This window comes from Vulpes vulpes, chromosome 16 (assembly GCF_048418805.1).
Source record: "Vulpes vulpes isolate BD-2025 chromosome 16, VulVul3, whole genome shotgun sequence".
Lineage (NCBI taxonomy): Eukaryota > Metazoa > Chordata > Mammalia > Carnivora > Canidae > Vulpes > Vulpes vulpes.
Window position 1 is genome coordinate 48,378,655 of NC_132795.1, and position 17,670 is coordinate 48,396,324.

General features: G+C 64.6%; 1 protein-coding gene across 5 annotated transcripts in view; it reads right to left on the bottom strand.

Annotated features, from left to right (window-relative positions):
* The window catches only part of TAFA5 (TAFA chemokine like family member 5), a 157,549-nt gene that overhangs the window by 17,894 nt on the left and 121,985 nt on the right, over positions 1-17,670 (bottom strand). For 2 of the 5 annotated variants that reach the window (XM_072742592.1, XM_026019735.2), the window contains exons 3-5: positions 9,554-9,681; positions 1,157-1,354; positions 547-953 (exon numbers count right to left, since the gene is read on the bottom strand). In XM_072742592.1, the coding sequence (XP_072598693.1) occupies positions 828-953; positions 1,157-1,354; positions 9,554-9,681 (452 nt within the window). In that variant the 3' untranslated portion in view covers positions 547-827. Of the gene's footprint in view, positions 1-546; positions 954-1,156; positions 1,355-9,553; positions 9,682-17,670 lie in introns of those variants that run through there. The other 3 variants (XM_072742594.1, XM_026019736.2, XM_072742593.1) reach the window with 2 other exon arrangements.

Genomic DNA, 17,670 nt, shown 5'->3' on the forward strand with positions numbered 1-17,670 from the left:
TCAGGGCAAGACCGTCCCCTCCCCTGGGATTGCAAGGTCTGGGACCATTCAACGCTTCCGGATCCAGAGCAACCCCCATCAGGATGAGCTGGGGGCCCGGTGTGTGGCCAGCACCCTCGGGTGGGGGGGGGCATTCTCTTCCGTTTATGCAACAAATACTCTGACCTCGCGTCTAAGCAACGGCCACCTGTGCAGGTGAGGATGGCACCACACGCCGGCCCTCCAGGGATTCCCCAGGGGTGCCCATCAGCGGTCTGAGAGCCAGGGGCTATGACCGCTTCGCCCCTGCATCCCGAGCATCCCACATGGGAGCCAGAAAGGATGGGTTGGGAGGGAACAGCTTTGGGGGAGAGGGGAGAGGGCCCCCGAGGGGCTGGGGGACAGCAGGACACGCCTCCCAGGTCCCCCCGCTTCTCCACTGGGCACGTGCCCTCCCTGTTCAACCGCTTCCCATTTATGTATTTAAATAGACTCAAAGAACAACCGCTTTAAGGAAAATCGGGACTAACATGGCACCATTGCCCTGAAGAGCCCCCCGCACGGAACTGGCCGAAAGTACCCACGGAAATCACTTAGGCTTGGCCCAACCGATTTTTTTGTTTCTGGGCTCCTTTCTGCCAAGAAAATGAAGCATGTTGCAGCTCACGATACCCACCGATGCCACACCGGCCAGAGACGTTTTGTGTTTACCCACGGAATCCATTAAAACGTCTGGCTATTACCGTGGTGATGAATAGCGGTGATTCGGAGAACACAAAATGGATCGCGGACACGGATCAGGGTAATGACTCGGGATTTTTCATTGTTTGTGCGGGAGGAGGAAGGAGCTAGGCGCAGGCACCGAGGTCCCCGGGGTGGGCCCCGCCGTCTGCCCTGCCTCCCTGGGCACTTCTGCTGGAAACCCGATGAAGGCCCCTCGTCCTCGGGAGGACGCCGTAGTCACTGACCGGCTCCTGGGAGGGCAGGTGAGAGGGGCTGGTTTGGGCTGGACTCCCCCCCAGCCTCCGTCCGCCTCCCCTCTTCTCCGGGACGAGCCCTGCACCTTGTGGGCTCCGGCAGACCCGCTGTAAGCGCCACCCCATCGGATTCCACCTGGGCGACGGATGGCAGCCCCTCAGCCCCAGACCTTGCAGCCTGCTGGTCCCCTGGTCCTCACCAGACACACAGCAGGAGGGACAACGAATGCCAAGGACCCTCCCCGGGAGCAGAGGCAGAGCCGAGGAGCAGGGGCTGGGGCCGAGCGTCCAGGAGCTCTGGTCTCATCCCAAGGAACCACTGTCCCTGCTCTGCAGCGGAAGCTCCATGTGGCATCGGCTTCGGGAACAGACTCCAGAAAGCACGTCCTCCTGGGCGCCTGCAGGGCGGGGGCAGGGGGGAGCTCAGCCACAGGCCCCCGGCACATGGATTCAAACAGAAAATCTCCAGCCGAAAATCCTGTTTGTCCATTAGAGGCAAATCCATTATCCCCCTTGCTCTCATGCCAAGATGTGTCTCAGCGTTCCACAAGTGGCGCGGGTGTTTGCTAATTCCCTCCGCTGGGACCCACGGCGTCCAAGGTGGGAGCTTTTTATGTAGCAGCAGCCGCCAGGCCGGGGATTATCCTACCCGGCCCCTTGTGCCCCCTTGAACGGTGAGAAGTTTCCTGGAGCCCCCACGTTGCCTCCCGCACCCCGTCTTCGACCCCTGTGGCCTGCTGGTCTACACCATCCTACCTGGAGACCCGTTTCCCAAGCCCCCACTGGGGCGTCCTCACCTGCATCCCCAGTCCCCCAAAGGGGGCTGAGCTGAGATGTTGCCCAATGTGCTCTTCAGGTGACTGGATGGACACAGAGCCCCGACCCCCCTCTGCCGTTTCCCCTGTCTCTCAGCATCGCGGGGTCCCAGGGCATGTTTCTCTGAGGTTGGCCTGGGGCAAATCTGCAGGGGAAGCCCCGTCTCCAGGGAGGGGTGTCCTGGGAGGGGAACATGGCAAATGAGCCGCCCCAGAGGGCGGGCAGGCCAGGAAGGTTCTCCACGCACTGGGCCGGGGTCAGCAGGACTCTGCTGGGGCCTGGGCCAGCTGCCTGGCAGGCTGATGGAGACCCCCGGATCCTCGGGGACCCCCATCTCCCTGTTCCTGAAGGAGACAAGGGAAGACCTGCCACCAGGCAGCTGGCTGTGGCCTCTGGCCAATGAAGCCCCACGCCGCCTCACTCAGAGCCCAGAGTCATTTCTCTTTTATTGGTTTTCAGAATGAGCAGTGGAACAGCAGCTGAGACTCAGCTCTGTAATAAACGCTTCTAATTGCTGGGATGGCTCATTCGAGATCAGAGACAAACCCAAGGTTCCCAACGCCTCCAGGAGGCACCGCACTGCCGCTCGGCGTCGGGGTAATCCCATCTGTGGGGAGGCTGCAGCCCTGAAGGCCTGGGCCCCTGAAATGGACCAGCAGCGAGCTCCTCTGCGTGGGGGACCCAGAGGCGGGCTGGCCTGGGCCACTACGGGGACAGCCAGACAGCGAGGGGAGAGCGGGCCTGGGAGCACAGTGCTGGGGGCCGTGACAGACAGGGCACAGTGTTCCCAGAAGTCCTGGCGCTCGGAGGGAGTCCTGGAGCTGCAGTCCAGTAGCTGCAGACAACGGGAGGAGGACTCTCGAGCATAAACCCCCAGGCACGGCACAGACCCCTTGGCTGCCAGGTCAGCAAGGCCACAGGAGTCCCTAGTGGCCCACGGACCAGGGAACCTCTGACCAAGACGAGGGGCGCAAGCACAGTGCACGCAGGCTGGCCGCTCTGTGCTGGCTCTGGCCTGCCAGGACACCTCTGGACCTTGCTCCGCGACCAGGGCCGCCACCCTGCCCATTGGGGCTGTGCCACGCTGGCCTCCTTTGGACCTCTGATGGCCTGCGCAGCCCAGGAGGCACCCATGGGCGTCCCCAGGAGTGACCAGGCCGGGAACCCGAGTCCATCCCCGTATGTGCCCCTCCTCACCCTGTGCCCTGCACCACACGGACTGTCACGGGGACCCCTTGCACACCCACCAGGTCCCTCCTCTCCTCTCCAGCCACAGCTCCTCAGCTGCGACTCTGTTCCAGCCAGGGTGACCTCCAGCCCTTGGCCCCAGCCAGCCTCCCGGAGGCAGAGCTCACTGCGTCCCTCCAAAGCCACCCGACGACCCCAGTGCACTCAGAATGGATGCCCCCGGGGCCCTGTGTCATGGTTGGAGACGACCCGACCTCTGCACTCCTACGACACCGGGATCTCGTGGGAGGGGGCCGCAGGGCAGGCCCTGGGTGGACCTCTCCTGACAGCGTCTAACCACTTCAAGCCAGCGGTCACCTCCCTGGGAAGCGGTGCCCCACCACCCACGCGAGGCAGGCTCGCACCCACTGGCAGGTCCCGGGCCTCCCTCATGGCAACCGCACTGGCCCACACCCGCCGGGCTCACGGGGGAAACACTGGATCCACCTTGGAGACCCCACCCCTGCAGGGGGCTGTGCAGGGGGCTCCCTGGGTCCTCGTCCTGGACGGGGAGCCCTCATTCCCAGCTCGGGGGCGCACAGAGCAAAGGGGCCCTGCACCCCGGGGCGGCCCTCCAGCCTCGGATTTCAGGCTGCGGTCTCCTCTCTCCCCGAAGGGATCCCGGAGGTCCAGGTCCGGGAAGACGCGGGGCGAGGAGTCTTCGTATGTGACCCAACTTTCCGTCTGGGGTTCCACCTGCAGCCCCACGGGGACGCGCCCCGGACAGATGTGCACTCCTGCCCCCTTGGCGGTGGCCACGCGCCCTCAGAGACCACACCTGGGAGCTCTAGGAACTCTAAGCACTGCTCTTCTCCGTGTTTCTCTATTTTTGGAGCTTAAAGTCTTCAGAACCCCTGAACGGATAGTCTACTTTTTCCGGCTTCTCTTAAAAAATCAACTCCACGGTTTTCTGAGACTTCCTCCTGCTACTGGATTAACGAAATCTGTTACACACACGTGGGTGTACATGCACAAACGCATGCGCATCGCAACGTTACGGGTCTGTGCGCTCACATGTGTGATTTTTTTTACGTATTTTATAGCTGCGTTCTTATAAAAAATCCTATCTATCCTTTCTGCAAGTGCTTCTGATCTTCTCAGCGTCCAACCCCGTGTCCTGAAACGACCATGACTCTTCTTCGCACACATCTGGGGCTCGGGGGTGTGAGCGTGACAGCTCACCCCTGCGTCACGGGCAGCCCGGCCCGGTGGGGGGCAGGTCGGCATGGCAGCCGCGGGGTGACCGCACCTCCCAGGTGGGGCCCGGGAGCCAGATGCCGCCCAGGAGGGTCAGGGCCAAGGTCGGGGTGCACAGCCGGGTCCGTGTGCTCCCCTGCTCCCGCTTCCTGACCCGCCTCGGCTCCCGCGGGCTGCGCACTAGCTTTGCTCCCTGCTTCTCTGTGTGGTGCGGCCTCTTTCCCCAGAGCCCCGGCTCCTCCAGCTCGGGGCTGGTGGCCCTTGTTCGCGCTCCTCCAGCCCTGATGCTTTGCTTTCCAGTTGGTGTGTGGCATGAAGAACCGATGGGCAGCTGGCAGCCTTCCCAGAGGGTCCGCAGGCCCCAAACTGCAGTGACCACGGGTTCCTGCCTTGGACCTGGTGAGTGAGAGGTGATAGGATGCCCCCACCCCCAGATTCACGGCCGCCTGGAACCTCAGAAAGTGACATATTTGGAAATGGAGCCATTTAAGGTCCAATCAATGAAGTTCAGGGGAGGAATCGTTCTCGACTCGGCACGGCCTGGAGGCGACAGCATCATCAGGAGGGAGGTCTGGCTCTCACGGGCTCACGGGTGACACGGGCACACACGCAGGAGCGTCTGGAGCCCCAGAGGCGGGATGAGGCCGGCCGGACCCTCCTGCAGAGCCTCTGGAGAAGCACAGCCCGGCCACAGCTCAGCTTCCAGTCCCGGGGCCCCAGAACCCAGCGGGCGTGAACGTAAGCCTCTGGGCGTGTGGGCACTTGCTGCGGGGGCTGCGGGGCATGTCTCCAGAAGGAAGCCGGGGCGTCTGACAGCCCCCGGGAGCTGCGGGGCCCATGGCTCAGGACATGCCCTCCATCCCAGTGTCGGCCTCACGGTGTCCAAGGGCCAGGCTGGTTCTCCCCTCGGTGGCTGAGCCCCCCCATGGGTCTGTCTGCTGCGAGGCTGGGCGGAAGGGCCTGGGATCTCCCCCGCAGGCCCCCCAGAGGGTCTGCATCTGACTCCCAAACACCGGAGCACGGGGCTCGGCCCAGCTCATCGCCCGAGAGCATCCACGTCCTGTTTTCCCCTTTCTGTGCGTCCAGATGGCAAACACGGGAAGCACATATGCTCTGTTCTCTTAACTGGGAGCCTGGAACGAGTGTTTGCTAAGTTTCTACCAGCAGCCCCTGTAAGAATCTCAGCGCTGGTATGTGGGGCTGGGTCCAGGGTCCAGTGCTCGGGGCCTCGTGTGCTCGTCCTGCACGACCACCCAGGCGCATGCCTGCACAAGACCCCTGCTCGTCCACCTGGGTGTGTGCCTACACGAGACCCCTGCTTGTCCGCCTGGGCGTGTGCCTGCACGAGGATCCTTGCGCGAAGACCCCTGCTTGTCCACGGGGGCGTCTGCCTGCACGAGGCCCATGCTCGTCCACCTGGGCACATGCCTGCATGAGGATCCTTGCACAAAGACCCTTGCTTGTCCACCTGGACGTGTGCCTGCATGAGACCCCTGCACATCTGCCTGGGCATGTGCCTGCACCAGGACCCTGAATGCGGCTGACTCGAGAGCCAGGAACCTTGTGCCGCAGGTGCTCCTGGAGCAGAGGCCCCGTGTGTCGCTCCCACAGGCCATCAGGAGGGCCCATCTGGCATAGGCTAGGCCCCCGGGTGATACGTGTAGAATTCAAGAACACGGAGATCTCCCGGTTAACTGAGCCGCCCGGACGGGGCACGTTGTCTTCAGGACGGTGCAGACGGGCAGTGGAAGTGGCAGCAGCCCCCAGCCTGTCCCATGCTCGCTTGCTCGTCCAGGACGTGGGCTTGGCACACAGACGCTCCGGCCTCCGGGAGATGTTAACCGGCAGAGCCTGACATGAGCACCTGAGAACATAACCCACCGAGGCCTTCTCCGCTGTGTGGACGGTCTCCAGCGAGCGTGAGCCTCCGGCCAGGTAGCGGGCGTCCCCACTCAGTGTTGTTCAACAGCCGCCCGGATGTGCGGCCCACCCTTCCACAGGCTGCACTCCTGGGACACGTGGGCACAGGTGCTCGGGCAGCTGCCGCTGTGTCCCCTCTGGGAGCCTGGTCTTGGGAAGTGCGGTCTGGGGGATGCGAGTTTCCATGAAATCCGAGCTCCTGGACAGAACTAGACAGGCTCCCACTGGACGCTCCTCGCTCCTCACAAGGGGACTGAATTCGAGGATGGCGCAAAACAGCTCCTCAGAAACACGGGGTTCGGTCTGGCTGGTTCACTCTGATGTGGGAGATGGCACAGCTGCTCACGTCGGGCACTGTGCGCGTTCCAAGCTGGGGTGGAGTGCTGCGGATCACAGCATCCCGAAGGCCACCAGCACATGCAGCTCGTGGTGTCAGCGGCGACCGTCTGGGGAGATGTGCGCCGTGTAGGCTGGGGGACGCCCTGCTCGCTGGGTGGACCCGACCCCGTGCCGTCAGTGGCCACAGTGCCGCAGTCGCCTGCGGGAGAGCCTGCAGCGTCCCCCACGTCACCTGCCTGGTGCAGACTGACACCTGCGGGGCCAACACAGCGCGGGAAGCCGAGTCCGGAAAGCCAACGCAACGCGGGTGCCAGGTACTGCCCCAGGGTCGCCCAGGATGGTGGGATCCCCGCGACGCCCTGCGACCTGTGGCAGCCCCCACGTCTCGGCTGGTGACCCCGTGCAGGCGCGTGAGCCTCAGGAACGGGCCCTGACCCTCAGGATGCGGGATGCTCTGATATTTTTACTCGGTTTCTTCCTCTTCGTCTGAAATGCTGATCGTGATCCAGTAATTTCACGACCCACCAGTGGGGTGAAGACCTGCCCTCTGAGAAGCAGCGCTCTTGGAAATACACACGTCAGCACGTCCTGGGGTCCCTCCAGGGAGCCGCACAGTCCCCTTATCATAGGTACTTGTGTGGCGCTGAGCGAGGGGCGCCTGTGCCTGCCCCTAGGCGTTAGAGGGCGGGGCCCCTGCGGAGGAGTGGGGCAGGACGCGGCGGGGGCGGGGCGCCACTCCGGACTCCTCTGTGGTCTCCAGGGGATAGGAGCCGCCATGCGGCCAGGCGGTCACGGGCGCTCTTGAAAAACCTCAAGGGGAAACATGAAACCGCGGTGCCAACCGACCAAGTGTCACGGCACCGAGATGCCATCTGGAAAATGGGCCGGTACACTCCAGCCACGTGGTGTTTGGGTCCAGGGCTCTGGTGACCGTTTACGAAAGCTTCGCAGGCAGGTCACTGCAGGCCAGGCCTGCTGCCAAAGCCCGAGGAGAGTCTGCACACCCCTGGGGAGGCCCCGGCCCGCCAGCACCATCACGCAGCCCCTGACGGGATGCACCAGCCCAGGATCCACCCCACGTGCCCTCCACGGTGCAAGGGCCCCTACGGCGCATCCCTGGGGGGGGCCAGGAGCCCCGAGAGCAGGCACTTGTCCCCGACTTGCCCCAGGCGTGGCAGGTGTCCTGCACGTACCCCGACCAGCTGTGGCACACCAGCTGCCCCCAGGGCGGGCGCCCCCAGGAATGGGCAGATGGGAGAACGTCTTCAGAGCTGGAAGACATGTGGGCGCGTGCAATCAGACCCGGCTTCTCGGGGGAGGGGAGCAGGGAGAGAGTCCACCTCTGTGGCTGACCGCCCACTGGGGTTTTCAGGGCTGTGAGACCAAGGCGCTGGTCCTGAGCTGAGGGCCTGGGAGGCCGCGGGACTGGCCCCCGGCAACTGTGGGTGCGCAAGGAAGGGGGCACACCGACGGACGCTGGTGTAACAGGGTTGCAGGGGGGCTGCAGGGCACAGCGGGCCTATGACCCCGATTCACCCGTGAGGTCAGGAGGGCGCTGCTGGATCACTTGCCCTGGGCGAGCGACCTTCAGCACCCTGCTCAGGCCTGGGTGCAGCCCTGACCCCCAGCCACGCCCAGGGCCCTGCCGCGGGTGGGCGGCCTGGAGCCTCCCCGTCACCCGGCAGGTGCTGCACTCGGGGCTGCGCTGGGTGGGGTCTCCACGCGCTGACCTGCAGGCCCCGGGGACGGGGACAGCGGCCCTGACCGTGCAGGCTCTGTGTGTCCCAGGGTCTCTGCCGTCTGGGAATGGCACATGGGGGGGACCTAGAGAGCTCAGCCTCCCCGTGATGCCCTGGAGGCAGCGGCCACCTACGAGCCCCCAGGTTCCCCCAGGGCTGCCAGGCAGGTGGTGGGAACAAAGCCCGCACACCCCCCAGGGTGAGGACGGGGTGGCCAGCTTCCGGGCTGGGAGGCTCCCACACCCTTGCCTCTCGGCCCCCAGTGGCCCGGGTGCCTTGCCTGATGCCCGCAGATGGACACCCATAGCAGAAGGTCCCCCGCAGGGCCTGGGTGCGTCTCCCTGAGGGGCCGTGGCAGCCAGGCCCCTGTGCGCACAGCTGACCCCCACCCTGGGCACCCCTCCAGGGCCCAGCCCGCAGGCAGGGGTGAAGCAGGCGGGTCTCCCTCGGGTCCTTTCCGAGGTCCTGCGAGGAGACTTGGATGCACGCGGGGCTTTCCGGATCCTTCTCTAGGAGCCCTGGGCTTCCCTGACTGCATGTTCCCAAGGCACGGAGGTGGGAGTCACAGCCAGGGGCGCACAACCTACTTCGGTTCTCAGCTCCTACAAGGAAGAGCCAGGGACGGGGTGACGTCGGCCAGAGAGGAGGAGAGGCCACTGCCAGGCGGGGCGCGGTCTGCGGGGCCAGTCCTGTGCCCCACACCGTCGCTGCTGTGCCCGGAGGAACTTACCTTTGGAAGAGGGACCTCAGACAGTGGGCCCAGGACTCTTTCCCGTCCTTCCCTTTGGCCCCCTGGGGACCAGGTGGGTCCTGGCTCCTGGAACGGAGGGCGCACCATGTGCCCCTCAGCGGGATCTGGGGGCGACGGGGGTGCCCTCGGGGGTGTTTGGGGTCACTGTTCTGAACGGCCATGACGCGGTGCCCAGGGCAGGGGTGACCTGGATGACCCCTGCCCCTCTCCAGCCCCTGCTCCTTACAGAGGCGTTACCTGCCCCAAGGGGCGTCCTAACCCGTCCCGGAGTCGCGGGCACGCCGTCCGCCCCAGACACAAGACGATGTTACCAACCACCTTCTGTGTGGGCTAAAGCCCCGAGGGCAGGTCTGTGCGTCCCTGGGCCCACAGGGGACCGCCTGACGGGGCGGGGGCAGCCCAGGGACAGACGGATCCAGCCCCAGGCACGCAGCGGCTGCGGAGGGTAGGCGGCGAGGCCGGCGGCTTCCCTGTACAAGGTAGCCAGGTGCTACGTCCCTGTCATCCTCGCCGGCGTGGGGTTCACCTCCCCCCACCCTGCCAGGACCCGGCGCCCGAGGCCAACCCACCCTCTCCGTGTGGTGGGGCCAGCAGGGCCGCGTACGCACCGTGGTGGTCTTTATCCGGCCGCCGGGCTGTGTGCACGTCCAGCCGGACCGGTTGATCAGCAGGTCACAGCCCTCGCCCTCCAGACATGGGAGCATGTCACACCACTGCTTCGTCTTGATGATGCGAGCTGTGGAGAGAAGAGAGCGGTCAGCCGCTGCTCACCGGGTGCCCGGGCAGACACGGGGGACAGCAGGTGCGGCAGGCAGCGCCCAGTGTCCTCGGGGGTGGCCCCTCAGGTCCAGCTCTGCGCCGGCCCATCAGTAAGTGGCACAGGGGGTGCTGAGGACAGTCTCCTCTCCGACGGAAAGCCCTAGAAGCAGGGGCTGCATCCAGAAGCGAGTGAGGACTGTGACCCTCCCTCAAGGACCTCCAGAGGACAACCGGCTGGTCGTCGAACTGGGACCACACGGTCCTATGGTTGACTGGCTGCACGTCTGTAAACGCAGGACCGATACAGGGAGGGGGCGCTGCAGCGACGGAGCCTGGGCAGGCAGATCGGACGCCCACCCAGGCCGGACGCCAGGTCAGCTCAAGGCTGAGTTGTCAGCACGCTGCCCACTGCCAAACATGGCATCCTCCCCAGCTCTGGGAGGATGCACAAAACCCGGGGTTTTCCAGGAAACGAGGAGTTAGGTCCTGCGAGGACAGACGCGTCTCAGTGCATGTGCCCAGTGCTCGCTGCGTGGACCGTCCCCTCAGGGGCGGTGGTAAAAGGCGAGCTGGCCGGGGAGAGGGCCCACCGGGCCACCGTGTGAGTCTTGGGGCCATTCCTCCCCAGGCTGTGCCACGGACGGGACTGTGCCCCCCGGAGTCACACGGAGAAGCCCTAATGCAACGTGGGGGTCCTCGGAGATGGTGCTTTTACAGAAGTAACTCAGTTTAAGAGAGGTCACCAGGTTGGGGTCACGATCCCATAGGATTAGTGCCCTCATGGGAGGAGCCTCCAGGGCTCCCTCTCTCCCTTGGTGCTGAGTGCGAGGACGCAGCCAGACAGCCAGGGGAGGCCGCCCCAAAGCCCCAGCCCCCAGGGCCGAGAAGCTGAGTGTCGGGTGCTGAGGCCGCCCGGCCCGGCCCGTGGTGTTGTCAGTGCAGCCTGGCAGGCTGTGACCCAGGGGAGACCTGCCACGCAGACTCAGCCGGCTGGGAAGGTGCGTGGAGACACCGCAAACGAGCACCCGCGCGGTTCCCCAGGGCGCGGCCGGGATGCACCAGGTTCCGTTCACGGCTTCCCGGGCACGGTGGACCCCTCGGTGAGAGGCGAGGGGCGGGTGGGAGCCCCTCCCAGGACCCCCCGTGCAGGCACTCGGCGCCTGTGCCTGCACGTCCCCAGGGCCTCCCCTCCGCTGCTCATCATTCCTGCCGGAGCCCGAGCACCGTCGCCATCCCCGAGGCACTGTTTTGTGAGAGTAAAAGGCCCGAAAACCTTGCTGGACGTCAGCGAACGTGGCCCTTAGCGGATCGAAGCACACGCATGGCCAGGCCCCGGGACGCCGCGAGCCGGGAGGGCTCTGGTGGATCAGGGGGCATCCAAGGGATCCGCATCGGGTGCTCCCCGCCCACCCCCAAGCCTCGCCCAGGGGAACACCGTCAGCATAGCCTGTGGCACAAGGAGGCCGGGGACACGCCGTCCCACCCGAGCCACCAGGATCAGGAGCAAGGAGACGTGCCTCCTGGAGCCAGAGAGCAATGGGGCTGTGGAGGCCGGAGGGCCGAGGCCCTGCACACTGGGGCCAGGCTCATCCAGACAGGGCTGCCCAGACGGTGTTGGGGGGTCCTGGCCCGGGCTGCGCGGCCTGGCCTGCAGGACACGCGGTGATGCGGTCACACCCTGATGCCAGCAGGGGAGGCAGTGAGCCAGGCCTGGGTTGGCCCCTGCAGGCATAGGAGGGTCTGAGTCCGTGACGCTCATCCCCATGCTCGGTCCCCCCGGGGTCCATGGTGCTTACCCCCACCCCCTGCTCGGTCCCCCTGGGGTCAGTGGGGCTTATCCGCCCCCCCTGCCCGCCGTGCTCAGTCACCCCTGGGGTCCGCTGCTCTCACGCCCCCCCGCCGTGCCCAGTCTCCCCCGGGGTCCACTGTGCTCACCCCCCTACACCATGCTCGGTCCCCCCAGGGTCGGTGGTGCTTTCCCCCATGCTCGGTTCCCGCCCCCGGGGTCCGTGGTGTTTACCCCAGTGCTCAGTCCCCCCAGGAGTCGGTGGCACTCACTCCCCATGCTCCGTGGTGCTTACCCTGCCCCCCATGCTCCGTCCCCCCAGAGTCGGTGGTGCTCACTCCCCATGCTCGGACCCCCGGGGTCTGTGGCGCTTACCCCCCACCCCCACTATGCTCAGTCTCCCCAGGGTCCGTGAGGCTCACACCTGTGCTCAGTCCCTCCAGGGTCGGTGGTGTTCCCCCCCTTCACGTGCTTGGTCCCTCTGGGGTCGGGCATCCCCCCCCGCCCCATGCTCAGTCCCCCCAAAGAAGCACAGTACAGGGGTGGAGGAGAAGGTGCAGGTGGGAGCACCCGCATGGGGCTGGACAGGTGAGCACACAGGCACGCAGCCCTCATGGTCATGGTCAGGCCACCCACGGTCAGGGACTGAGTGGGGACAGACGCTGGGGGTCCCCGGCCGTCTGTGCCTCCTGAGGACCAGGGGATGCTCCTGTCTGTGGCCCCAGCAGCCTCCGTCTCCCTTGTCAGGTCCTTGGCCGAGGCCCCCTCGTCCCGCGTGCCACCCTTGGCTCCACGGGGGGCCTGTTTGCCTCTCAAAGCCGCGTGGGGTCTTCGAGCCCTCTCCATTCCTCCCTGACCATCCCGCCCTCAGCTCTGAGAGCCAGGGGGCGCGGGAGGGAGGGCACATGTGGCCCCGTAAGGCCGGCGTGACCCGCACGGGGTCAGCGGTCAGGAAGGAGAGGGGAGGCAGGACGGGAGCCTGTGGCGGGGGAGGCCCGACCACACGCCACGACCGCACACGTCCTCACCTGCATGCGCACGTACACACCCCGTCATATGTGTGAACACAGGCACACACGCCTGCACAGACCTCGAGTGTACACACACACACACATGCGGAGTCAGACCCCCCCCCCCAGCAGCGTGGCGGCCTGGGCGTGCCGAGTGCCAGCCCTGCTGGGGGTACCACGGGGCCACCGCCGAGCACACACGCCCTTTGTCTGCTGCTGGGCTTAGCTCACCCTGCCCGAGCCCACTTCCTGCTGGAGGCGGTCGGAGGCGCCGCGCTGGCCACCACATCCCAGGGACAAAGGGACCTTTCATGCCACACGTCATTGCTTCGGTGACGCAGAGGCAGCTCCAGCGCCGCGGAGGGCACCCACCCTCCAGGAGCAGACCGTGCACAGGGGGACGCGCGACGGAGGCAGACTGCTGGCCTCTGGGGGCGTGGTGCAGCCCGTCGTGTGCCTCTGCCACGGGAGGCTCTGGGCCCAAAGGACATCAGGGGTCATCACCCAGGCCCAGAGGGAGGGTGGTGCAGGCGGCCGGGGACTGGCAGCTGGAATGGGGCAGCTCCCCTAACCCCGAGCCTGACGGTGCTGCTCGGCCTTGGGGTGGCCCCACCGCCCCTGTGTCCCCAGAGAGGCCACTGGGCACCCGTACTCGCTCCTTGCACTCACCAGCCGGGTCTTGCTCATGAACACGCTTGCACGTCCACACGCGCAGCCGTGGCGTGGGCTCTGTGCACCTGCTGCTGGCCAGGCCCGGTGGGAGCTCACCTTGACGCCCCAGCCCGGTGTGGGGGGCACTGAGGGCCCCTGCTCTTGCCCTGCACAGTGGCTTGGAGACACAACGCGCACAGCGGTCCTGCCATTCCTCCCCCACTTTCCACCGGGCCACCCTCGGTAACGCGGCCTGAGACCCAGGGCTGAGCAGCTCTCCTCGGGCCGACCCCAGGGAGACTGAGCCCACGGGGTCTACTGGCTGGAGTCGGGGCCCCATGACGGTCTCTCCCGTGAGAGTCCCAGACTTTAGACGCCTGGCGAGGTCACGTGCCTCCCCAGCTGCTCCTGTCTCATCAGGATGACGACTATCATGGAAGCTCGGTGGCTTCTTCCAAGGCCTTTTCTAGAGACAGTGAGAGACCTGCCCCACTGGGAACCAGCTTGGCCATTCTTTCCCGGGTGGGCACCCCACACCAGTGAGCAGGGCTCTGCAGTGTTGGCACAGGGAGGGGGGTGAGCGCCAGGGCACCCCGAGTCACACATGGGGCCGTGGGGCGCAGCGCCCAGGGCCACACGCCCCATGCACACACAGCTTGCTCCCTGCCCGCTCCAGAGGAAAGAGCGTGGCAGGACACCCGCGGTGCTCTGACCCCGTCGCTGTCGTGACAGGACCGTGCCTGTTGGGAGGCAGAGCTGGATGGCACAGCAAGGCCAACTCACCTGGTGCGTGAGCAGCTCAGGAGAGGGACCGGGCGGCCTCCGGGTGGCCTGGGGGGAAGGTGAGACTGCAGCGACCCAGCAGGTACGCCTCCGCGGCGAGCCCCGCGCTACAGCTGTTTCTTCCCCAAACATCTGCCTCGTAAAATGAATGCTGCAAATTTAAATTTTATTGGTTTTGCAGTTTTGTTTGTGTTTAATTTGTAAATGGTCTCAGTTTATTCCAGTTTATAGTCTGGTGAGGGCTCCCAGCTTGGCATTTGCTCATGTTCCTGCAACATCATAATAAAAACGATTTAGGTCAATAGTGAGGGGCCCAAGGAAGTAGGTTTCCCTTAAAAGGAGTTTTCAAATGATGTAAGCATGAGGAACACAGTTGCCCGCCCGGGGCAAGCTGGTCAAAGAAGGAGGCAGAGCCGGTGCCCGAAACTGTCCGGTGAGGGGCTGCCCGGGGCGAGCCCTGGCCACACGCGGGGGCTGCAGAAGTGAGCCCAGGAGGAGCCTGCGCTACCCACACCTCTGCCCCAGGTAAAGGGGCCTCGCTGTCCTGGGATGGTCTCCTCTGGGGTCTCCCCGCTGTGGCCCGGAGCCGGAGCCACATGGACCTGGGGTAGCCTGCTTCCTGCCATCCCTCTAGTCCCTCCGGGGGAGGGGGGGGGAGCGTCTCCCCTGGGATTCTAGTAGATTCCACATTTATTTTACTCATTTGGGCAACAACGTGCTAAGTTGCTGGCAGCGTCATGTGGTAATTAGATCTGGCCCCAAACTCAATTAAGGATTGATCGATCCCTGCCCGCAGCTGGGCCCACCACTCCACGGGGCCTGGTCAGCCACCTCCTCCTCCTTCATCCCAATTGACCTGCAAAGGGCAGGGCGGACGCGGGCATGAACTGATGATGCCACACGGCAGCACCAGGTGGAGCCTGGAGGAGGCTCAGTCCTGATTCTCTCTTTCCAGAGCACATTCCAGGAGCCTCAAAGGCCCAGGAGTCTGGCTGCAAAGTCTTCTCTGGTATTTTATCCCTATTCTCGGCAGCTCTAGCTTCCTTAGGCTCAAGGCCTCCTCAACACCACCACTATCACCACCACCATCCCCACCATCATGACCCCCACCATCAGCACCATTATCATCATTATCAGCATCACCACCACGACATCATCATCACTATCACCATCACCACTATCACCATTATCATCATCACCACCATCACCACCACCACCATCACTACCATTACATCACCATCATCACCATCCTCATCATCACCCCTATCACCACCACCACCACCACCATCACCAACATCACATCACCACCACCATCATCATCACCACGTCACCATCCTCATCATCACCCCTATCACCACCACCACCATCACATCACCACCAGTACCATCATCACCACCACCATCACCACCACCACCATCACTACCATTACATCACCATCATCACCATCCTCATCATCACCCCTATCACCACCACCACCACCACCACCATCATCACCACCACCACATCACCATCCTCATCATCACCCCTATCACCACCACCACCACCACCACCATCATCACCACCACCACATCACCATCCTCATCATCACCCCTATCACCACCACCATCATCATCACCACCACTATCATCAACCATCAACAGCATGAGCAGCTCCTGGTTTGAGCCCTTGTGATGCTGGGCACACTGGGCCCTGGATTCCCACCACAGTTCCTGGTGGAGGCTCTCAGGAGCCTCTCAGACTGTAGCTTGAGTGCCCCCGGGGACATGGAATTGTGAGACCCTGGGGCTCGAGCTTAGCGGTCAACCTGTAACTGACCCCGTGGCCCCTGTCATTCCAGCACAGGTCTCCCCCTCTTTTCAGATGCTCCCGCGGGTCTCAGCCTGGCACCTCTGGCCTTGCGCCCACAGCGCAGCGTGGGCAAGGCCGGTGAAGAGTCTCAGACCTTTTCCACAGCATGTGGATGGAGGAGCGCCCTGCGTTTCATTCCTAACCACCTCCAGCCTTTGGAGGACAGCTGAGTGGGAGGCTGCAGAGCTGAGTCTGCACAAACCTCACACCCAGCTTCCTCCCACCAGTGGAGGACTCTGTTGGAAGCAGAGAAGCCTCAGCAGCTGCAGGAAGCGGGGCCCCAGCTCAGCACACCCCAGGCCCAGCAGTGAGCACATGGCCAACGAAGGCCCACGGGCACAGGGAGCAGCCAGCCGGGACCTCCCATCTGCCCAGACTCAGCCTGCAGGGCCCATGTGTCCTCCCCAGCCTGCGGAGCCTCAGGACTCATGGTGGAGGGTGAGCGGGGCCAGGAGGCAGGAGGCCTAGGTTCAAGTGTCAACCCTGTCACCCTGGACTCCTTGAGCCTCTCGATTCAGCTCCTGCTCGGTTTCTCCAAATTGGTCAACAGAGAACGCTCTGCACTCAGTGCTGGATGCTCACCGGGCAGGACCTCCAGATGCCGGGTTCTGGGCAGGGCCTGGGGCTCCTGCCTTGTATGTCCAACTGGCAACACGCCAACCTGTGTCCCCACTGCACAGACAGCAGCTCCAAGGCCTGACCCTGGACCAGGGGTAAGACAGTGATGCCCCAGGTCACCCAGGAGCCTTGTAAATGTGATGCCATCAGCTGCAGGCTTCCAACGTGCCCCTGAGCAGCTTAAATGAGCAGCAGGAGAGAAAGGGTCCTGTGCCGGCCCTGGCTCCCCACTGTGTGTGCCGGAGGACTGGTGGGCACAGCGGGGGTGCATGGCAGCACCTGTGCAGTGCCCACCTGAGCAGGTGCTCGGCAAGTACCGAGGAAGCGCCCAGACACACCCACGAGTGAGCCACCGTCACCACAGCCAACTTCTCACGTGTCAGCAGCCTGTGCGCATGTCCCTGGCAGCCCCAGGGGACCACCAGATCCAAGCGCAGACTTGCCTACTTGGCCCCTACAGTCATGAGAGCACGTCATCCCAGAGCCAGGGTTCTGGCTCCATAATCTCCGGCCAGCCTCCGGGACCCTGTGCCCTGAGCCCAAGCACATCTGTCCACCTGGCCTCCCAGGCCACCCTCTCCTCTGGCTCCTTAGCCTGTGGGGCCACCTGCCAGCCCAGTAGGCACCGCTCTTTGGAGGCACAGCCCACTATTGCCCCCAGCCTGGCCACACTGGCAGCGGGACCCAGAGCCCACGCAGAGCCTGGTGCACCTGTGGGGGTGCAGCGGGCATACCTGAGGTCACACAGCGCCCCCCTGACTCTCATCCTTCCAGGGGGGACCCCTCCATCTGACACTCACTATACAGGCAGGAATTAGCATCAGACCTGAGCCCCCGACGGTATCCTCATCCCAGGGAACAGGTGAGCAGAGCCTGCCAGGGGCTCTTGGCCACCCCCTTGCTGCCTGGGGTTCCCCGTAAGATCCGCCCTGGGTTCACCCGGGTCTGCGCTCACCCAGACCTAGTGACAAGCAGAGCGCTGAGCTGTTTGCTGAGCCACTTGCACTCCCCACGTGTGCCTTCCCCGGTGTCCCCCGAACAGCCGCACTTGCCTGCAGGAGGCCCAGGAGACTGCTCCTCATGGGGGCTCAGCCGAGCACTGGTTCTGAGCACTGGTTCTGAGAGCGCGGCATCCCCCAGCCGGGCCCCTCCCGCCTCCACCTCCGGGTCAGCCCCACCCCCCCATGCTGCTCTGAGGCGGGCTGTGGGCCTTCTGTGAGGCCCCGCACCCAGCCTGTGCACCCACTCATTGCTCTGTGAGGGTCCCTGA